We start from the raw sequence: 24,164 nt of genomic DNA on the forward strand, positions 1-24,164 counted from the left end.
CAGGTCCCTGTGTACTATTTATGCATTTTACAAAGCATCATCACTGGATAAAACTCAGAAACAAATCAGAGACAATATGAGTACATGTACCATCTCCTGCTAAGACTCCAGCATTTTTCCAAGTTGAAGTGGAGGAGGAAAAGAACTACCTCTTCACCTTCAAGTCACCTGTCCTATGAATGAATACTTAGTAACTAACTGTCAGGACATTCTTCCTAGAAGTTGAAGATATGTACTTGACAATGTTGTTGGGAAGCAAAAAGAGATGCCCTGCTTTCTTGGGAAGTCTTCTGACCCCAGTGTCACACCTGCAGAATATCTGGACATCACTTGAAACAGAGCTGAGCAAGTCACCTGAGCTACCAGTCACATTCTGTGCTAGGCTCAGTGCCATCTGCATTCATTAGGCAAGCTTTAAGCCCACAGAACAGACTAAAGTCTTTAAGAACTTAATGCAGAGCTGAAACACTTCTCTGTTTACTACCTGGATGGCAGGACTTGGGCTTCCTGAACTAAGAGATCCAGTTCCCCAAACTCTAACTGGAGGGTTCCAAACGTGCACCATCCCCTTGAGTAAAAGGAAGGACCAGCAATGAGACGAATTTAGAAAATTCTGACACCTTCAAGTATGACATTAAATGGCCTGCAGATAATAAATATTAAATAGAAATAGAAATAAATAGAAAAATGAAAAATAGATTTTCATATCTTAAGAGAATTTAAAAAGTGAACCTTACATAAGTATTTACATTAAACACTAAACATGACAGGTAAAACATTTTGTTTCAGAAAAAAAATTTACTAAATTTTATTGTATGAGGTATTTTCATGTAATGAAGTATAAATAGGAGTTATGGTATGTATTTAGAACTGACTGCTTGTTGAATTATATAGTGGTTCTGTTAAAAAGTAATGACTACCAATGTACAATGTTTGAAATATCAAAATGGAAATAGTTTACATAAAAGACTAAGAGCCTGGAAAATTTGTTTTTTTCCATATATCAAGCCTTTCCAAGGGAGAACAAAAAACACATAAAACCACCAAAAAAATGCCTCCCTGAAAACAGAACGCAGCCAAAAAATTTTTTTTCTTTTTTTTAATAGAAAAAGGAAAACCATACCATTCAGCTTGAGACAACGAATGCCAAATTTCTGTATGGAAACATTTTCCTTGAGTTATAAATAGCTGAAAATTCAAGTTTATTATAGAAAATCCTAGTAACCCCTAATTAGAGCAGTATAATCTTGTTAATATAACCATAAATGTAATCAAATTAAGTAAACACACTTTTTTAAGCTCTGTCACTGTTTCAGAACTTCCAGTAAAGGTACTGAGGTTCATTTCAGTAAAGGAGTTGAGGTTCATTCAGCCTTCTGATTTTTAGTTTGTGCAGCCTGTTCATATGGGCACTAATAGCACTGGCAAATATTACACAGAGCTGCTCAAAAACAACTGAAAGAACCCAAAAGTAAGGAAAAAGAATCTGGAGGTTCAAGTCTTTTCAACCTTTGTAACCAAGCAAAGATGAAGCCCTGCTTTCCTTTTCCACAAGGTGGTGTTCTGGCACAGAGGACAACTGAACAAAGGTAGGTCCATTTGGTACAAGGGAGAATTATTCAGGAGAGCATTTTTAAACAAGGATCAGCAGAGAGGTGGCATCATAACTCCATACGTATATCTGCAGTGACACGGACAACTGTCCAAAAACTGGGAGAAGGCTCTGAGCTAAATAATATGATTGCTGGAAGGAGAACAAAGAAAACAGTGGTCAACCTTCTGAACACATAGATGTCTCTAAACTTTACAAGACATAGAGGAAATAAACAGGAAGAAATTAAAATCTTAGAACATAATCAAATAATGATTGAAGTGGTATTGCAGAGACTTGTTTATATAGTTCACACAACTGGAAGGCAGATATAAAACATACTAATTCCCAAGTTAGCTAGGGGGAAAATGGAGAAGATTCACCTGAGAGATATAAATAATATACACAGATATTCAGAAAAGAGTGGGATACACCTGGTGAATATCCCTCAGTAAAGATAAACTGAGCATTCATCCTGGAACTTCTGCCATATGCTGCTGACATGACCATAGGGAGAACAGTAGCCAGGAACAGGCCATGACTAGCAAAAAAAACACGATTCCTTGAGAACCTTACATTCAGTGAATTTTTCTTATTATATCATTGCATACTCATGACATAAATGATAACATAGAAAGGCAACAAACAAAGCAGTTGCAAGTGCTTTAGACAACAGGACGGGAATTCAGAATTCCATTGACATACTAGAGAAATAAATATGATGCATTTCAATACAAGCAATACATAACACAACATTTAGGACTATTCTTATTGTATCTGATGCTGGCTGACTAACTGAAATATTTTTTGGATGTTGTTCTTTACAAATTCAATCATGCTTATTTCTCCATTTTAATAATTTGGATCAGCAAAAAAAAAAGATTTTTGTAAAATAGGAGATACAGAGTATCTGACTAAACAGTTCTATAGAAAAGAACTGGGATAATGAAATGAATAACAAACTGAATATGAGTCAATAACATCATGCTCTCAAGAAAAAAAAGGTAAATCTAATCACAGGCTATAAACAGGGATGTCATAGCTAAAACAGCAGCTTGCCACTTAACGAGCAGAAATAGTGTGTCTAGTTTTGAACTTCCTACTTCAAAAAAAGAATTCAATCAACTGGAGATCATCCATAGGAGGGCAAAATATAAAATACAAGTACATAATTACAGAATTAAACCACTTAAATGCAGAATTAACTTATCTGGAATAAACCAAATAATCATTGAGGTCAGAAGGGACCTCTGGAAAGCATCTAGTTCAACCACCCCTGCTCAGAGCAGGGTCAACTAAAGCAGGTTGACCAGAGCTGTGTTCAGTTGGGTCTTGAGTATCTTCAAGGATGGAGACTCCTGGGCAATCTGTTCCAGTGCTGACCACCCTCACAGTAAAAAAAGACTTTTCGTATCTTTAAATGGAATCTATTGTACTTCAGTTTGTGTCCATTGCCTCTTGTCCCGTCAGTGACTTTGTCTTCTTTATTCACCCCACTAGGTATTTGTACATACTGATAAGATATCCCTGAGCCGCCTTCTCTCCAGGCTAAACACTCTCAGCTCTCTCAGTCTCTCCTCATATGACAGATGCTCCAATCCATTAAGCATCTTGCTGGATCTGATCCAGTATGTCTAAGTTTCTTGTATTCTGGGGATTAAACCTACAGGTATCACTTTAGTCCACCTCTTCAAATTTAATTTGAATGTGCTTACAACTTTTATTAGAGGGTTTGTGTGAGCTCATGAGAGAGTGGTGATTTATATATGTCAGGAGATTATCTGAAGTGACTGAGAATTCACTGTAAGGATTTCTATTGTAAAGTAATAGATCTAACATTTCTACTGTCATTTCCACTAATTATTAAATTCTACTATAATCTGCTGGTGCACTTATTACATTGTTGCAGGGCTGTTTACAATAAAATACAAGTCATTCATATGAAAACAGAAGAAATACGGTTTTAAAAACAGAGGAATTCAATTAAACTATAAATGATTATGCTGCTGAAGTGGTCAGTTGTTCAGTCTAATCCTGTTTACAAAGAGGACTTTAATGGTAAAGACAAAGGTCATAAAGTACAAATAATATTAACTAACAAATAAAAAGAAATAACTATAACTTTTATTTATAAATTAGAAATTAATATTTTGTAAAAATAATTTTATCTCATAAGCAACATTCTGATGAATTGACAGTTCAAAAGGTAACAAATTACATTAATAGGGAAAGCTCCAGAGATTGTAAAAAGTGTTGCTGTGTTAAGAATAATATTCTTAACAAAACCAGAAAATTCAAGTCACACTCTTAACTACACTATCCATGGACATACAGATAGAAATTTTAAAAAGTAAAACACCACACATATATTAGTATTCCTTTTGGAAATCCTTTAGAATAGGTCTTCCAAAGCTACAGAAAATGGGGTTTAAGCGGGGTATTCGGCTCAAGGTTAAGAAACCTCAGCTCACTCCTGCTGTCTAAACAAATGGACCTGGAGTCATTCAGGATGACAAGAGTTCTGACCTACAAGTGCTGCTCAAAAAGGGCATGGGTCCCACTTCACCCATTTACTGCACATTTCATTTCAAAACTGCCAAGATCTCGATCCACTGCAGAGCATCTTAAATGGTGCTAGACACATCTGTTAGGCAACTGAACTGAGCTTCTAAATGGTTCCCCCCCATGCAAGTGTCTAAAGACACACTGGATGTCTAAATTCCCATTGCAGCTGAAAGAGCTGTATTTAATATGGTTGATGGAGATAAAGAATAATTCAGGTCATCCTAAGGTTCACACCTAGTGGCTGATCTTGGTCACCAGGTTTGTATAACTGCTTGGGGACTGAATGCCACTCCAGAAGGAAACAGGTTTCTTGTGCATTTTACAACGTACAGGATATGTCTACCCCATACGGATGTCTTGTATATCCTAGTTGTTTCAAATGGCACTAGGCATCTACTTTTAGGCAACTGAGTCCTGTCCTAGGTCTACACTGGCCATCATAGGAACTTCAGCTGCTGTAGATACCTACTTATGTCTTAATTCAGATGTCTTAATCCCAAGTAGAGACCTGCCTCAAATGAGCTATATATTATCTAATGACAACTCAAGAGAAATCAGAGGAACTTCTTCTGAGTTTCTCCAAGAGTTCTGAAGATGATATACTATTTTCATCATTCTAAATTAAGTTTTCACCCTTCCTTGATAACATGATTCCCAGTCCATCTGGCTGCCATATTTCATCTTTGACTCTAAACTCTTCCTCACTGAAAAACTGAAATACAGATAAATACATAGGAAAGAGGAAGTAATGTTACAGGTTGTAGCAGATCATTTCAATCCAGAATATACCCTCAGCAACTGATACCTTGCATATCAATAATTTTCAAGGTAGACGAAAGGCAACATATAACACATGGATATTTAGTCAGCATCAGTCCAATGAAGAGGATTCTAATCCCTGTTTCAGAGTATCTCTTCAGAGCAACTGGCATGATTTCTGTTGTTCTGCCCAAGCTACACACTAGAAGCAATTCAGATCAACCGAATTCTTGCCTCCTGTTTTTCCTTAACTCCTCTCTAAACAGAGCATTCACATTGATCCAGACCTTGACTGATTTTCCAGTTTGATCTCAGACCTCTTTTATTACTATGGACCTGCCTGATGGTCACTGGGCCACGTGGCCAACCCTGATTACCACCACTGGACCAAATTCTGACCCTGACTCACTGACCTGTACTCCCAGCTCTAACCTTGGACCTCCCTTATCAACACCAACTTGCCCAATGATCTGGACTCTTGCTTGAAGCCAGCTACCATATCTAGGCCTACCCTGCTTGCCTCACTTAGCTACTGTGGGACTGAGCCCTGGCTGGTGCCCTGGCAGCCCACTTACCACCATCAGCACCCCTTCCATAGGGAGCTGCTGGTCCTCACTGCTCCATGACAATTGAACAGACAGAAATTTCTTATTATAGGGTTCACTGCAATATCTGATCCTTTCTCCCTGACATCCAGTTCAGATACAGACTCCTTTGAGCATTTCTTTACCCCAAGTCATACATGCTGGGAGTAAAATGCAGCCTATTTCTCCCTTTCTTTCCCACTTTCTACCCGTTGTACCTAAAAAGAAAGTGTAGTTGTTGTTAACGGCAAGTACTGTAAGTAGAAGCTTTATTGATGGAGGCCAGCAATATCACATGCTCCAGATTAGAGCAGCAGCAGTCATAAGCTATGTCTGAAAGTTACTGGTTTGTACATTAACCCTCTCTGATCCTGCTACACCATTTCCTTACCCAGTGGAGGCTACAGCTATCAGATGCTGTGAGAGTCATCCCAAAGGATAACGTCTTGCTCAAGCAACAAGCAAGGGTTTGACAAGAAAAAATACACCAAAATCCAACTAACAGTAGAAGAGCTCTGTCTGATACACAAATACAACTCCATTCATAAAAGAGAAAACTGAGGCATGATATGTAATTGTGCCAAATCATTTACTGCACAGAGAATCACTGGAGGGCGCTAAGTGTGCAAACCAGTTTCACAGTAGTGGATCTCTCAGGTCTTAGAAAAATGTAACAAGATGTGAAATAAGCAATGAAATAAGCAACTCCTTTCTATAAGAAAGCACTTTTCTTTCAGGCCAAACATAAACCAGCACATCTTCCAAAAGAGCTACAGAGTTAATAAATCAATATAATCTCTGTCTGCAGGAGTTAACAGAGGGAATAAGAGAAGGAATTCGTCACTTCTCAGACTATTTTCCTTTGTACTAGGTCAGAAGCGGTCAACGCTCACATACTTTGTGTGAAACACCTGCTGATTATTGTTTTCTATGATTTGGAGTTTACCCTTTCACTTACAGTGGATGTGCTTAGCTGCTCAGAGATGCAAACAAAACCTGCAGCTTCCCCCAGTATACAATTTGCCTTGTATAACCCCAATTCAAGTGAGTTCAGCTTGAACTATGACATACACTGAAAGCCTGGCTTTTTCCGTTTTGTTTAATTGAAAGGGTAGTCATATATTTGAATACTGTTTGGAGGTGCCTACTTTCATTTTTATCTTAAAAGCACAAGAGTAAGCACTAATAATTTATTAATACATTTTTAAGTACATGAAAGCATGAAAGTTGTTTTCTGTTGTACTTTTCATATCAAAGACTAAACTGACGTTCACTGTTAGACTACTCCTCGCTTTCCCCTTTCGTGAGGAAGTGCTGAGCTCAGAAGAAAGAACCAGCCTGAAAGATTCCTCATTATTTTTTCATACTGCGCATTTGGAATGCATCCTGAAACTACTACTCTTAGTCAAACAAATTACATGGGTTACCATATTGATCTTCCAGCAATATTACCCTGTATTTCTTTATGACCTTCTCAGTTATTCATAAACGAGATTTTCTTCTTGATCTCTCCACTATTTGAAGAGAACACAGAATGTAACAGTATTTCTTCCAAGACTGAAGAGCTACACTGAACTACTACACTGAGCACATTTTTCCCAGCAGCAGCACATAAACCCATGAATTGCTAGCCTATATTCTTTAGCTTCAGTTCTGATTAAGTCCTTGTTTTGTAACTTTTCATATATTGCTTTCAACTCCCAAAACTGTGCAAAGCACAAGTATAGTGAAATGACAGAACACAGCTTAACTGGTGGTTTTATCTCAGGTACACAGTAAAAGAATAAAAGCTGTATTTCCCACCTCGCATAACGATAAAGAGTAAAATCCATTAAGACCATGTATTCAAAATGTAAACATTCATGAAGACACATAATATCACTATTACCTAAAATACAATTACTTGTATTATTTCAAATATTAGAAATAAATATTTAGGGGAAATATAGGCATAAAATATCAGTATTCTAGATTTATTATTAATTTACATATTTTATTGGGTTTGAATCTTATTGTTTTTCAAATATTTTGATACCTCAATTTAAACACAGCCAGTGAAAGTATAATGGAAAATACATGTAAAAATGATTATGATATAAAGATAGTTACAGACCCCCAGAAGACCTTCCCTTTAGTAAGCAAAGGTAACAAATGTAAACACTTGAACTGCATAAAGTTACTCATTTTAAATTGTGATCATCAATATCATGACAGTTCATGCTATTTTCTAAGGATACTGCCAAGGATAACAACTTATAATATGTCAGTAGAGAGTCACGCAAACATTTCTGGTGGTCATGACTTAAAATTTGCCAAATGCAAGCTCCAGTGGATCAGAAAAATCCATGGGCAGATGCAGGCTACTGAAACTGCTGTTCTGACAGACCTGTGGAAAGGAAATCTCAAGATCTGGTGATTGAACGTCTGAGAGACAGAGCAGGTAGTTCTAAGAGCAACTGCAAACCATGTCCAATTCTCTGCCACAATGTTGGATGCTGTGAAAAAAAGTAGCAGCGTTACAGGTCAAATACTCAGAAGAATAAAATCAAGCCTGACGACTGTCCACAATCTTTGAAAACAAGAAATCCCTTACTTAATATTCATGACTGTATTTTACATAAAATCATTCACAACCTGACAGAATAGACCAAATCTGTCAGGTAAGTCTCCTGGATGAGTCTGAACTTTCTGAATTATCACTGAGGACTTGCCATTTTCTAAAAAACATTTTTTGCTGTTTTCAACAAATGTAAAGCATGTGGAATTGCAGAGGTGTAAATTGTACAAGTGTCAATTACAACTAACAGTTCATGCAACCTAAAAGCAGACAGATGTGCTGTAGTCACAGATAATTTTGGATGACTTGCAAAATAATGATGACGAGAATGTTTTACTACAGTCAGGTGGCAGCAGAGGCATAGACAACCACAGTTAGATATGTGTTACAATGGAATCAATAATAAACGGTACTAGAGGCCTCTGTTGTTAGTAAGGGGCCAACACAGCCAGTCACTTCAGCAAAAATTAAAAATGTATTTTCAGGACATGGTGTATGCATTACCTTTTGCTATTTCCCTAAATGCTTCCCTTGGCTAACAAGCAGCATTTCTCCATTAACCAAGTTGATTTGCAGCCAACTTACTTTCATCCATATCCTTATCTTGGTCAAAACCTGGAAAAGCAATTATACTCTGCCATCTGGGCTGGATGAAAAGGATACAGAGAACTGAGATCAACAGCCTACTGATGACACTGGAGCCAAAACCTCCCACACTTTCCTTTGCTATTATTTATGGTAATAGTATTATGGTGTGTATGGTGTTTTACAGGCAAGACTGAAGACAAAATTCCAGAAGGCAGAGAGAGTGGTGTTTTTCCACACACATTGAAAAAGCAGAGGCATGATCATCCTTACAAGACCAACATGTGAAAGTAATTTGTCCTTTGTAATGCATTGGGATATCAATGGGGGAAAAACGAACACATTGACAAGCCAGCCCATCTACCCTATCAGATAAGTCTCTAAATACCTCATTGTCAATGAAAGTGAGTTATGCATAGATCTTTAAGAATGCAAGTTCTTAAGTTGGAAGTAAATCAACTATTCTCAATTATTATTGTCATCAAAATCACCTTCTGTGTCCAAAGGCAGTGCCTAAAAGATCAAGGAAATCTTTAATTCAAGCACAGCTGGCCCAGCACTATGTTTTCCATAGCTCTCTTCCCAAAAGACACTTATAAAAATGACAGTAGTTTAATGGTTATTTATTTAGCCACTGTTGGCAACTCATCCTTCAGGAGAATTTAAAATTTATAAAGCTCTTTAGAAAAATAACATCTGCAAAGTGTTACCATAATAATTTCCCAATAGTAGGAAGGAAATTATGGTATCTTGAATGCTACACTATTCTTGATGTTATAAAAATGTTCCATTTTCACAATGGAATCAGTCAAATGTGAGCGTATTTAAAGAATATAATTTTCTGCACATTTAAATGATAATAATTAAAGCTAACGAAAATTTTCCTTATACAAAATTTAGAAAAAAGATAAACATAATGCCTTATTTTTAAAATAAACATTTTAACAACATTATCAGCTTTCATGAGCTTATTAAAAAATACAAACATATAATGATACGTCACAGCTTCTCAACTGGTTGAATTTCCAATTTATTACATTAAATGGTAATGTAATAAGATTTTAACATGTTCTAATCACGCAAACCAGAAAACAGTGGAGTGGAAAAAGCAGAAGAAAATGGACTGTTACTGGAGAAATTATGACAAATGCAAAACTGAAATGGGATCATATCACTTCAGACAATTCGAGAAGGCACATGGAAAATAAGGAGGCAACTGGAGACAGCCAACAGGGCTTCACTAAGGGCAAATCATGCCTGACAAATTTGGTGGCCTTCTATAATGGAGTAACAGCACTAGTGGATAAGGTAAGAACAACTGACATCATCTACCTGGACTTGTGCAAAGCATTTGACAGTGTCCCACATGACATCCTTGTCTCTAAATTGGAGAGACATGGATTTGACGGATCTACCACTCAGTGGATAAGGAACTGGCTGGATGGTCACACTCAAAGAGTTGCAGTCAACAGCTTCATGTCCAAGTGGACAGTGACGAGTGGCATTCCTCAGGGATCAGTATTGGGACCAGTACTGTTTAACATCTTTGCCAGCGACATGGACAGTAGGATCAAGTGCACCCTCAGCAAGTTTGCCAATGTCACCAAGCTGTGTGATGGAGTTGATATGCTGAATGGAAGGGATGCCATCCAGAGGGACCTTGACAGGCTGGAGAGGTGGGCCTGTGCAAACTTTATGAAAATCAACAAGGCCAAGTGCATGGGTGATTCTCCCCTCACTCTGCTGAGATGCCACCAGCATCCAGCTCTGGGACCCCAACATAAGAAGGACATGGACCTGTTGGAGCAAGTTCAAAGGAGGGCCACAAAGCTGATCAGCAGCCTGGAGAACCTCTCCTATGGAGACAGGCTGAGAGAGCTGGGGTTGCTCAGCCTGGAGAAGAGAAGGCTCTGAGGAGACCTTACAGCAGCCTTCCAGTACCTAAAAGGAGCCTACAGGAAAGCTGGAGAGGGACTTTTTACAACGCCTTGTAGTGACAGGACAAGGGGTAATGGCTTGAAGCTGAAAGAGGGTATATTTAAATTAGATATAAGGAAGAAATTCTTCACTGTGAAGGTGCTGAGCACTGGAACAAGTTTCCCCATCCCTGGAAGTGTTCAAAGTCAGGTTGGATGGGGCTTTGAGCAAATTGGTCTGGTGGAGTGGTGTCCCTGCCTATGAAGTGGGCTTGGAACTACATGATCTTTAAAGTCCCTTCCAACCCAAACCATTCTGTGATTCTATGAAAAAGGGCTGTCATGGCAAAATGAATCATGAGGTTTCCTAAATTTCATTGCTTCCACTTCTAGACTTCATAACTTGGGAAGATTTTTCAGCCTCCATATTCTGCATAATAAATTGTATAACAAATGAGAAAAAATGTGCATTGTTGTAAAACTGGCAATAAGACCAGTAGGTCAGTGTTAACTAAGCACAAAATAAGTAAAAAAACCCCAACAATCTAATAGTATTAGCGTTAGCTGTACTTGGATTTTACTGTGATGGATAATCTTGACCAAAGGATTGTTCTAAACTCTGATGACCGGTAATTATACTTGAGGACTAAATGGCAATCTAGCCATACCACTCACTAAGCTCAAAATGTCCTGATATATTCTTAATGGCAGGATTGAATTGGACTTTAAAACACCTGAACTTAGGTATCTACACATTTATGTCTACAGGTGTGCTAGGCATCCCAGTACATTCAATTTATACATTCACACATAATGTCTTAAGGTTCCCTAAATACCTGTGTCCTTTTTGGCAGCTGGAGGCAAGGTGGGGTATTATAGGGCATCTTAAAGGGCTTCAGCAATGAAACATGGTCAGCTGAATCAAGCCATTTCATAGCACGGTCAGCAATGTCCAAAAGCAGCTGAGTAGTGAGGGCACAAGTCAGACAGCTAATTACAGGCACCTAGATGCATCCCACTTGACTTCCAGCTATCGCGCCAGAGGGCACAGGTCTCCCATAAATCTTGCTTGATCTCTGCCAACACTGTAAGCCATCTCAACTACCTTAGGGCACCTGACATGGCACAAGACAATTGTGCTTAGGTAATGGATTCAAATCCTAATTATAAAAAAAGAGCAAGGAGACAAGAGACAATTCTCCATCTCCAGTTGATTCCTCTCTGTATAGCCAACAGCCAGCTGGCTTAGTAGCTTAACTTTCTGTCTTCATACTATTCAGGCAAAAGTGAGACAAGGCAGGGCCAAGGAACTTGTCTATCCTCTCTCTTCTCGTTCCCCAATAAATGCTTCATGTAAGCTGTTTCGCTTTATATGAAGCCAGCATATAGTTTGATTCAAATTATGTTTCCAGGCTTTTAAAAATTCAGCCGTGATCAGCTGTAGATTCTGTTAAATCTTTTTCCTAATCCCAGTGTTCCACATGATATACCTTCATCACTTACCTTGCTCTCCCATTTCTCACATACTAACACCTATATTTAATCTCATCTTAAGCACTCGCATTAAAAGTAAACCCTAAAGCCACATACAGTTCCTTTCCAGATGCTGCTGTTGAATTATTTCCCTATGGGTTTCACCTAACATTCCACCAATGTCCTCTGGCGCTTCAGTCCACACAACTCATGCAGTCAAAGCCTTTAAACTTTTTTTTCCAAGAAACTCATAAACTAACACTTCTATTCCCATATAAAACAGCTAACATCTGTGGACAAAAAACCAGCCAAACAAAGAAGAAATGTCTACCCAGCAGAGTTTTTTAACCAATGTACCTTTTAGCAGTTTTTGCATGCAATAAATCTGGGTTTGGTTGTGGGTTTTTTGCTGTTGTCATTGTTTTTTATCACAAGAGCTGCTGAGAATCACTCTCACAAATACATTTAATCCAAATAACAAATTCAAATTTAATACAACCACTGGAGTAACTTGGATTCCTTTACACAAAGCCATAAATTAAATCTCCATTTAACAAAGGAATTATCTAAAAACAATCAGCTACAACATTCTGAGACTTAGTATAATTTCCTTCTTATAACCTGAAGCATCTTTTTCATCTTTTTCAACATTAAAATTTTGTCCCAAATTGTGATCAAAATCTTTGCCATCAGTTATTCTGTCTAACCCGGTAAAAGTCTGAAGAGTCATGAGGTGATTGCTTCCAACTCTAATATTTTAAGATCGAAAAGCAACCCTTAAAACTATCCCCAAAAGTATCTTCCTGAAATGTAAATCATGTGTTTATCAGTTTCCTGATTACTCTAGAGTAAGAGATTAATTAAAAGACCAGACAGTCAAGAAAATAAAGTCTCTATCTGATTCATAATCTCATATTTAATAAACTATTATTCATTACAGTTTACGTCACTATCAACATATCACAAAATAAAAACATTTTTACCTCTGCTACACTTAGTTTTACCATGTGTGCACCATTTTGACACTTCTGCACCAAAAGGTCTATACAAGTGTACATTAATACAGCAGTAATTAAATATTTCTCTTTTGCTGAAAAGCAAAAAAGCTGAATTAATTTTACCAGTATTTAGCACAGTATGAAAGCCTGATTTTGATCATGGAGTTACAGGTCTCATATTACATTCTTTTATCTCAGAAATTCCAGACCAGCCAATAAAGCAACTTTTCTCAGAGTTTCAATATCCTGATGAGTTTTTCTATGTGACAGAAGACGGATGGATTAGATAGCCAGAGAGAACCTTTTCTTATAAATTTGTGTTTGATGGCTTTTTACTCCCATTCTTAAAATTAATATTTTTCTGTTCTGTTTTTTGAGGTTCAGTTAATTGATGAGCCTTACTGACCGCATGATATTCCATTACACTATATGTCAAGGTCCACATACGCATTACGATGTGCATTGGCACGCATTGTAAGGTGGTACACATTCCTCAGCAAATTCACGATACCACACACCATATTTAATACACATATCTATTTCATACTTCATCTATTTTTTTAAATATATGTTTGGGGAAAAAGAAGAATGCTGAAGAAAATATTTCACCTGCGTTAAATGAATGAAGGAGCTAAACAATAGAAGAGAATTCAACACAGCCTGAAGTACTAAATAACTACTTCTCTAAAGTCCCCCACAGTTTCTTTAAACATAACTCCTTCCACATTTGACACATCAAAGGATCTCAATAACCTTCAATTCCTAACATTTCAGAGAATCATTACCTTGGTTAAACACCTCAAATATTTATGTTGTGAAAGAGCACAGCGTGACAAGGACTCACTTCAGTTTTATCTCTGGACTGTACTGGCGCTGAACCAGTTTCTCATTGTGTGATATTCACACAGAAACTGAAATTCAAACACACACTTTCATAAACACGTGAATCTTCCAACTCAGGTGCTGCAAGAATTGGAGATACCTTTTTGCTCTGAAACACCAAAAGAGGTCATATCATTAAAACTGAGAGAAAATAGGTGTAACTCAATTCTAGGTACCCAGCATTTCACCTTTAAGCCAAATCTAAGTGAAAAAAAAAAAAAACAACCTACTTGCTACCCAAGCCACTTTACATACAACTGTTACTACTGGTTCTTAGTCACTTCATCAGACAGTTCAAAGATACAAAATTTGATTAATTAGGAGCAGTAAGTATTTGCTCTATGAAAACTTCCATGCCTGACTAACTCGTAAGTCTTACAGTTGTCTTATAAGGCACTTGTGAGATTTCCTTACCCAAACTAGAAACTAGAATACCCACAAATTGTAAATAAAATCCTTATTAAAACCTGAGACAAAGAATATTGCCATTTATTTCAGTAGGAATTAAATTTGGATCTAGTTGATCTTAGACAAGTCACTTATCTTTGCTCTCAGCCAAGGCAATGAGCAAATTAATTATGAAGAATGACTGCAAGATGTATGAATTTTAAAATGATGATTTGACACACGGGGTGTCTGAAATTAATCTTTTTCCTTGAGCTGGCAAGACAGGAAATGAACATCACTGTGCCCATATGTAGTCTTTGAAGGAGGTGGAGGTGGGACAAGTCAAAAATGGGATCTCATCAAAAAACAGATGTTGGGTCTGAGTAGAAATTTCCTGTGCGTTTGTTTAATTCCCAAATTTGCAGAGTGAGATCTGTAAAATCCTTTACAGCATTTCCATCTGTATTATAAAATTCTAGACCCACATAATAATCCCAATATAGCATAAATCTGCATCAACTAAAAAACTCCTGTTATCTTCCCACTTTTTTTTACAATCCAACAGCAGAAAAGAACTGAAAGTCATGTGACTCCATTTAGGTCAAACTTACACTTTATTATCAGCCTCTCAACTTCTAGCACCCTGTTTAGCACCTTTACCCAACCAACTACTTAGCCTTTTCAGACTTTCTTCAACATTTTATCCACCAATGTTCTTGAGCTCTTATTCTGCCAGCATAAAGACTACCTGGTTGAAAAAAATGGCATGAGTCTAGTGACGAGATCTTCAAAAGGGGAAAATCCTCTTGACTTCAAAGAAAATTTTTGAAAGAGCTCAGCATTGAACTCTCTCTCCTTTGGTTAAATTTGGTGGGAGTGCACTTCTGTGTTTTATTTACTAACATTCAGTGTCAGCATGTATCAAATGTCATTTATCATTTCCGAAGTCATCAAGAAAAGATGCACGGTGATACAAACTTAGTAGTTTATAATTTAATTCTAAATTATAGTTATAGGAATACTTTCTACTTCATTCTTCTATTTATTTTATCTTTGGAATAACTTTGTAGCTTTACACCTTATGAACATTAAGAAAATAAAAGTTGCTTGGGAATCTGCAACAAAACAAAAAAAGTCCCATTTCTGTGGTGTATTCACTAAGAAAAAGATCTATCTACTGTGTTCTTTATTGACAAGGAGACATAAAAAAAAAAAAGTATATCAGACCTTAGCCCTGTGCAATTAATAAACTTTCTCTATACTGATTTCATTAAGTATCTTTAAATAATGTCATCCTTTTAAAAAGTCAAGAAACAAGAACTCTGCAATATAAACTTCAGGACATCTGGCTTCTTTTTTCTCTATTAAAACCACACTTTATAAGCAATTTTCAGCAGATAAAAAAAAACCCTGAATGTAAATTATGATGCTAACACACCTGAGGGACAAGATGCCATCCAGAGGGACCTGGACAAGCTTGACAAGTGGGCCCATGCAAACCTTGTGAGGTTCAACAAGGCCAAGTGCAAGGTCCTGCACATGGTCAGGGCAACCTCCAGTAGCAATACAGGCTGGAGGATGAAGGGACTGAGAGCAGCCCTGCAGAGAAGGACTTGGGGGTACTGGTGGATGGAAGACTGGACATGAGCCGGCAATGTGCGCTTGCAGCCCAGAAGGCAAATCATATCCTGGGCTGCATCAAAAGAAGTGTGTCCAATGGATCGAGGGAGGTGATTCTGCCCCTCTACTCTGCTCTGGTGAGACCCCACCTGCAGTTCTGCGTCCAGCTCTGGAGCCCTCAGTACAGGAAAGACATGGACCTGTTGGAGAGGGGCCAGAGGAGGCCACCAAGATGTTCAGAGGGCTGAGACACCTCTCCTATGAGGACAGGCTGAGAGAGCTGGGGTTGTTCAGCCTGGAGAAGAGAAGGCTCTCGGGAGACCTTATTGAGGCCTTTCAGTACTTAAAAGGGGCCTATGAGAAAAATGAGGACAGACTTTTTAGCAGGGCCTGTTGCAATATGACATGGGGTAATAGTTTTAAACTGAAGGAGGGGAGATTCAGGCTAGACATGAGGAAGAAATTTTTTACAATGAGGGTGGTAAAACACTGGCACAGGTTGCCCAGAGAGGTGGTAGATGCCCCACCCCTGGAAACATTCAAGGCCGGGCTGGACGGGGGTCTGAGCAACCTGATCTAGTTGAAGATGGCCCTGCTCGTGGCAGGGGGGTTGGACTGGATGAGCTTTGAAGGTCCCTTCAAACCCAAACTATTCTATGATTCTATGTATTTCTTGAATATTGTAACTGTGATAATAAACACATTTGCGATGCTGTTGATAGCAAATTTTTATAGTACTTCTTAAACTAAATAAATTAAATAAAAAATGAAAATAACCTAAATCATTATTTAAGGAGAGCCTGCAAACATGAATTTGTTTCTGGAATATATAATTACATGGAGATAAAAATAACATGAAATATAGGAGTTCTCAAATCAGTTGCTCTGAGGTGTAGCTAAAAAATTAATATAAAACAGACATGCCTACTCCTCCCAGGTAGCATAATACCATATACCTCATTTTTATGCTGTAATTTGAAACAAGAATCAACCATCAAATATAAGAAGTGGTTAAGACAAGTACACATAATTGTCATATCGACTGTGGTTTTCATTGTTATTCTTGAGTTACTTTAAAAATACATTTGAGAGTCTCCTAGCATATGTTTAAAACATTATATTATATTGCAAAGTCTAAACTAGCAAATTAAAACTACAAAAGTAAGACACTTGTGTGGATCTCTTGATCCCAGGGTATGAGACAGTGAAGAGACGAGAGAATCTATGTGTTTTAGGTCTGAACATTTAGGCATGTAGCATATAAACCATTGCAGTCTAGGCACTGAAACAGAAGTTAGCTGCCTAAATCAGAGGATCCAAGACTTTTTTCATTATTATACATATCTAGCATGTAGAATTTGTGTTCCTCTCCAGTTATAAAACTGACAATAATGCACGCTGTGCTTTCCAATGATAATATACTCAACAACTGTTAGTAATTCTGGATATTGCATCCCACGCGACAGCCTAAATTTGTGACAGAAATCCTACAAGATAACATAGCACACATTAGCATCATTTAGACAGATTTATGCCTCCTAGAGTCACAGCCACATTCAGTAGAGCAAGAGACTAGAGTTTTATTTTTGCTTTGTTTGTGGTAGATGTAGGCAGCCCTCACCAAACCATGTAACTCTTAATATACTTCTAAGATGCTATACCTCTTAGTGCATCTAACTAGTGGTACATTAAAACACAACAGTCTAAAACAAAGATGCTTATTACTTAGCTATGTTTAGCCACTATTGTCTTGTAGAGTAGGATGCACTGATTTGAAGTGGCAGAAGATGAATATTCACACTGAAGCTGAGGCTCTGACCCTAACTAATTCCATTTTTCAAAAGTATTCTAAGCCAGACAATGTAATTAAATATGTATTTGAAATTTTCTCTATTTTATGTCATTTAAATAGCTAGACCTCTATTTCTTGTTACATAAACTTTAAAATCTCTTAAGAATTCAATCTTTTTCACTACTATGGAAGCCACATCAGATAATCCTTTTTCTATACCTAAATCATATAAGTTATTCATCCTCATTATTTTGATTAGAAAGGTGTTCAGGAATGTCGCTACTTGATACTTAGCTTTTCAATTTCTACTCTGTATTTAACACATAGATGTATTTTAAGTACTTGTTTGTGTGTGGCAACATATTCCTTTATTTTAACCAGTTCTTTCCTTTTCTTCCCTCCCTGCCTGTCCATCCCCCAGGTCTTAATACCAGATATCAAACAAACCCAAGTCATTTTACATTTCATCTCCATTTTTGTGATCATTCCAGTGGTGCCAGACCTAACTTGTCCAGCTGGAATTCAATTTCTTGAACATGACTAGCCAAAATTGAACAAGCTTCAGATACAGCCTTTTGCAATGGCACTACATTTCCCTGTTTGACTGGAAATACTTGATCTGATATATTCGAGGACTTAATTTGATTTTTTTAACAGCTGTACTGTATTGGCAGCTCATAGTCCTCCTATGATTTGTGAGTATTCCAAGGTTCTTCTCTTCTTCAATTGCTTCTAACTGATAATGTCACAGTTTCTAGTTTGGGTTATTAGTCTCAAGGTACCAAATCATTCTGTATCCTTGAATTTCATCCCAGTCTACTACACCACTTCTTTAGCCATCCAGCTCTTCCCTGCTGTGTCCTTAGCATATTCCTAATGCATTAACACTCCCTTTTAACTTACATGAAAACAGAGCATTAAGTCTGTAGGATGAGACCAACATCAGCTGCTCTCAGACCATTTCACCTTCCAGCCAGAAGGTTCCTTCTACCAGAAGGTTCCTGCTAAGCTAGAGGACAATCATGAGCCACAAAAATCCTACAAGATAACATAGCACATATTAGCATCATTTAGATGAACAACCAGCCTCCCTCGCTGTTGCTCAGCCTGAGCTTTTTACAAAACAGAACACAAAGTACATTACAAATCCCAGTCAAGTGCTATGAGTCACCATCAGCTGCAAACTTGATCACTGCAGGAATCTCCCTAACACCGCAACTTCTACTGCCATCTCCTTTCCAGGTAGATCCTAGCATGTTTCTGATATAAATACATGTCCTTAGCAATTTCTCGTGTAGCTATAGCTCCTATTTAATAAAATTCATCAGACCTTTAATATTAAACTCATCAGACCTGTTAATAAAAATAGCATACAGAGGTAATGCTAAGAGAATGAAGCAGAATGAGGATCCACAGAATCAGAGAATCACAGAATGTTAGGGATTGGAAGGGACCTCAAAAGATCATCTAGTCCAATCCCCCTGCCAGAGCAGGAACATCCCCTTGTATGAAGCATATAAGACAGTACTTCTGAAGCAAACGAGATTAAGAAATTAAGAAAATGGAATAAAATGAAGATACTGCAACAGTAATGCAGTGTCCCATCGACTACTCAGTTGTTCAATAGTTTTTTTACGTAATACAGACTAGTCTAAATTAGAGTGAAACAGATATTAGTAAATTCTATTAAGAGATAGCAGAAAATTATATTTACTTTCTGTCTAGCCATTAGCACAATTACTTTTTGCTTTTTACCTCTCCTTTTCAATAACTTTGCTCCTCAAGCAACCTTATGTTATAAAGTCAAATGCAGTTGTAAAAATGCTACAAAATTGTTGGCTAAATGAAAAAGGAAAATTAAGGGGAAATAAAGACTACCATATCCCACTACTCACTTAAGGACCTATTCTTTTGCCTCTGATACAGCTTCAAGTGGTTAAACCTGGACTTTTACAAATAAATCAGCACAGCGTATAACCAAATTTGTATATATTTGGGATTTTTTAGACAAAATTGAATTATTTTAGTTTTACAAGAGCCCTGGTAGCAACATTCTAATAACACCTACCTTTTACTGTGTGTTTAAAGAAAAATACTGAAAAACTACTGAAAATATTTCAGCAAGAAAATCAACACCTTATTTTCATCAGCCATGAAAGCACTAAATTATTTTGTGGAAACTGTTCCTGCACCTTAAACCCTTTCCCCTACTTTATTTCTTGGTGTACCTACATAAATGTGATTACCGTGGTGCTCCCATAACTGTCTTGCATACCTTAGTCAAAACAAACAAACAAAAACCACTTTTAATAATCATCACTCAAGCTAGTATTGTTTCTAGATCCCACAAAGAGGAACATGTTTTTCCTTGAACAGGATTCCTACAGAATGCACTCAAGCATAAGGAAAACCTTTATGAGTTGTTTAAGCACCCACATCAGAATAATGGAAATCTGAACAAATTCATGTAAGTAAAGGAAATTATTTTTAAAAAACTCATAAAAACCACAGTGAGGCAGTGCAGAAACAAATGTTAAAACATTAACAGTGACCGATTCTGGACTTATTCGTGTCAATGGGCTCAGCAGACTGTGCAGCTTACAATCACATCAGTGTGCACAGGGAGAATGAGCAGCAAATTCTCATGTTTGCTGTTTACTGAGGAAGACATCTTTCTGTATCCTTGGAGGAAGAAAAATGCTGATGAAAATGAAAGAAGAGTACTGCAAAAACAAAGCAAAAGTTACACGCATTCATTACAATAAAGAAACCCTTATTTTTTGATCTATGATCTCCTGGGAAGATATTATAGTATTTGACTTCATACTGTCACTGTTGCAAAAGCCCTTGAACCTTGCTGATGCCTTGTCTGGCAGGGGACAGGGACTGACACAATCAAGTGGAATATCAAGGTATTTCAGAGGAATTTTTGAAAAATGTTCACATCTTTTGAAAGAAAATGCACCAAAATGTAGCAAGGGCACATGGAGATGATTATAGTGCTTTGCTTCATGGCTAATACATAAAAGTCCTTTTATTCTAATTTACTTATTTTTACAGTAAGAAAACATTTTTCCACTTTCACAGAAACAACTGAAGGCATCATGTTTTATTTTTTTCCTCAAAATTCAGTATTGGATAGACACTATTCTCAGGGAATTGTGACAGCTGGAAGTTGTATAGAGCTCACCTATACAAAGCTCTGTGCTCTCAACAGTATTACTTTGGGTATTCTATATAGGTAGGTTTTGAAATATCAAGCTCAGATCATCTGAAGCAACATTAAAATGCTGCCAGCTTTCATGGCACTCAGAACATTGTATTTTTCACAATCTCCCCAGCCCTGAAGTTACATTGCTACCTAATAATTAAATTTCACTTCCAGATGGTGAAGAAAAATGGACGATGTACCCCCGGTGTATCTGAAAGGTGTAGAGAACAGAAGAAAGATGCAATGAACAAGAGGTACATTTTTTTAAGACATGATTTTTAAATCAGTTTTGTTCTAGGCTTGGCTCATGTTTTTTAATGGTTGAAGCACTGATTGATTCCTGGAGTTTGACTTGGAATGAATGACAGTTGAGACACAATATGACCTAACAATAAGTGTGTGCTTATAGTAAAGGCAATGTCATGCTCAGAATTATTTCCTTCTTTGAGTACTTCATATTGACATCTTCCCCCAATGTCCTTCCAGATTTATGCAGCCTCTCCCTACAAGCCACTGGTAGATTCCACTTTCCTTCATTTATTTCCTTCCAAAGCCAGGATTAGGACAGTCATGGCCTATGGTCTTCATCTGGCCACCTGCCCACCTGCCTCCTCATCTAAGGTCCTCTCCAACTCCTCACTATCTCCAGCCACTCTCCAGACCTGTTGGTAGCTGACAGACAGGAGGGTGAGCAACCACCCTCCCTCCTCCCTCCATGAGGATCCCTCCGGCAGCCCGAGCACCCCGGGCCTGACCAGGGCACAGCTGCTCCCGAGGGCTGAGGGCTCTCCTCCCGCACCCTCACGGCTCTAACGACCTTCCACCCGACAGCGGGTGGGCCCACCACGCTCCAGCCTGAGAAACACAAACTCCGGGGGGCAAGGGCGATACTGTGGCCTCGCCAAAGTATGTGTCACCCTACAGTTTTATGTCTTTTCGCACAGTGGATTATAAGAGGTGAGGGAGACGTTAAGATGAGTGGATTTCTTTAACGCTGCCTCGTCCCTGCCCCAGCGGCACTAGAGATGCACACCCGTGTGCACTACCAGCCAGAGGGTTTGTTAATAAAACCTGCCGCCTTCTCGAATACTGCCCAGGAGAGGCGTGCGCGGATGAGACACAGCCCGTTCCCCTGGGCGGCGGCAGGCGGGCCGGGCGCGGGCAGGGGGCAGCAGGGAGGCAGGGGAAGTGCGTGCGGGGCGGGGGGCGGCGGCGGGGCCTCCCACGCCCGGCGGGCCCCGGCCTCCCCCTGGCGGCGGCCCCGCCTCGCAGGGCCGGGGCCATCCCAACCCTTCACCCCCCGCCCGGCGATACCTGCCCGGGGTGCGGAGCCGCAGGCGGCGGCACGGCCGGGTCCCCGATCCACAGCTGCTCCTTGAGGAGGTGCTGGTAGCTGAGGCAGTGCTTCAGCGCCGACGGCACCGTGCCCATGGCGCGGCGGCGGGGCGCCCTCCCGGCAGCCAGCCGCAAGGTCGCCGCAGCCTCCCGGCCCGCGGGGCCCCGCGCCCGCCGCAGCCGCTGGCTGCAGCGCGGCCCCGAGCAGCGCCTGCGATTGGCGGAGCTGCGGAGCCCGGCGTGCCGGCATCGCGCGTCCCCGCCGTGCCCCCGCCCGCGGCTGCTGCGCCAACCGCCGGCTCAGCCCGCCGGCCGCCAGCCGCCGCTGCTCCTCACGTCCCGCTGCTCACCTTCCCGGGCGCTGAGGGCTCCCGCAGAGGAGCCCCGGCGGTGGCTGCCCGCTGTGGTGCGGGCTTGGCCAGTGCCACTGCGGCCCGTCACGGCGGGCGGCGGGAGAGACCCCTGAGGAGTCTCGGGGCGGGGGCACACGCGTGGCGCGGCCAGCTCTCCAGCCCTCCTGGCACTCGCACACCCGGACCGGGAAATGGGGCCCTGCCTGCGCTTTCAATACTTTTGGCAGGAGGCTTGAGGGGAGAGGAGCGAGAAGGGACTGGGCTGCTTGGAGACCAAGCCCGCTTGCCCGGTTAGGGATCCGGGGGCTGTGCGAACGGTGTGGAATAAAACCCGGCCTGCTGACTCGGCCGGTCAGGTGGCAGCAGGTCTTTGACGGGAGGCCTTATGCGCACACTTGCATTTATGCTCTTCATTTGGGTAGCAGAAGCTTAGAACACAGCAAATGGAATACTTTTCAGGTTTTAACAGCTCTCTCAGAAGCAGCAGGTTATATTTTGTCATCTCCTTCAGCATACAGTGTGTCAGCCAACTTTCCAAACTACTTTTCCAAATTGCTCTCAAGTATGCATTGGAAATTGTTTCTGGCTCATTCCTTTTCCGGGGTATCAGTGATTTGTTAAATTCACTAACCTTTCCCTTGGTCATTTTCTGCAAAAGATTTATCAGGTTTACAGCCAAGTCTCTGTTTCAGTCGTTCACGGATAGACATGATGCTCTCAAAACACCATCTTTTGCTGGTTTGCATTTCAAGGTTGCTGTTCCGTGCATCCAAACCCCTCCGTGTTTCTGAGTGCCATTGTAAACCAAAACTGGATGCTGATTGATTGGCTTGGAAAAATTTTGTTTTTCAGGGATAATGACAGTTTTTCAGAAATAAAATATTTAAAATACAATTTTAAAATGTGTTTTTAAATATCGCTAGTGGGCATCTCTGGAATTTCATTCTGTCCACAGAAAGGTGCAAGAGGGTTTCTCTGCTGACTGCGATCGGAGGCAGTTAGTGTCTTTTCTTCCTTCTTCCAGTAAAATACTTGTGAATTCAAAAGTCTTAGATTTTCACAGCTCAAAATTCTGCTAAGTTTCTATTAAATGTTGACTCCGAGTACTTGCTTTGGTCTTGTAACCTGTATAGCTAGGGGTAAAATGTACAAAGGCTGGCCATGAAATCTAGCCTTTGTTTTTTGCCTCCCAGTGAGAGACAGTTAATCTATGATGTGGTACATGTGAAGAGAAAAGCGCTTTATTGAGGTAAATAATTTTGTTTGGCACTTACCATAGCGAGTTGGAAATAGGCTGAAAAATGCAATAGTGTGGGAGTTAGAGTATTCCTGTGTATAAAGTATGCTTCTCCTAACTACCTGACCTGTTCTCAAGTTGCTCCGATACCAAAGTCAAATGTCATATTCCCTTTAGTCATCTTTTTCACAAATACCTCCAAAAATAGGTTCATTGTAACACTCTGCAGGTACCTTAGCCATCAAACTGCTACCTTCTCCACATTAAATCTCTCCTGACAGCATTGCTTCTTTGTCTGTCACTGTTGTTATAACTATAA

General features: G+C 39.5%; 1 protein-coding gene across 3 annotated transcripts in view; it reads right to left on the reverse strand.

Moving 5' to 3' along the window:
• HMGCLL1 (3-hydroxy-3-methylglutaryl-CoA lyase like 1) overlaps positions 1 to 22,663 on the reverse strand; it is an 82,445-nt gene extending 59,782 nt beyond the window's left edge. Inside the window, exon 1 of one of the 3 annotated variants that reach the window (XM_065631582.1) lies at positions 22,606 to 22,663. Coding sequence is in view for 2 of the 3 variants with exons in the window: in XM_065631580.1 (XP_065487652.1) it covers positions 22,235 to 22,351 (117 nt within the window). In the remaining variant the exon portion in view is untranslated. Of the gene's footprint in view, positions 1 to 22,234; positions 22,434 to 22,605 lie in introns of those variants that run through there. The other 2 variants (XM_065631580.1, XM_065631579.1) reach the window with 2 other exon arrangements.
• Between the last annotated feature and the right edge of the window lie 1,501 nt (positions 22,664 to 24,164).

The sequence above is a fragment of the Caloenas nicobarica genome, chromosome 3, assembly GCF_036013445.1.
Source record: "Caloenas nicobarica isolate bCalNic1 chromosome 3, bCalNic1.hap1, whole genome shotgun sequence".
In the NCBI taxonomy this organism is placed as follows: domain Eukaryota; kingdom Metazoa; phylum Chordata; class Aves; order Columbiformes; family Columbidae; genus Caloenas; species Caloenas nicobarica.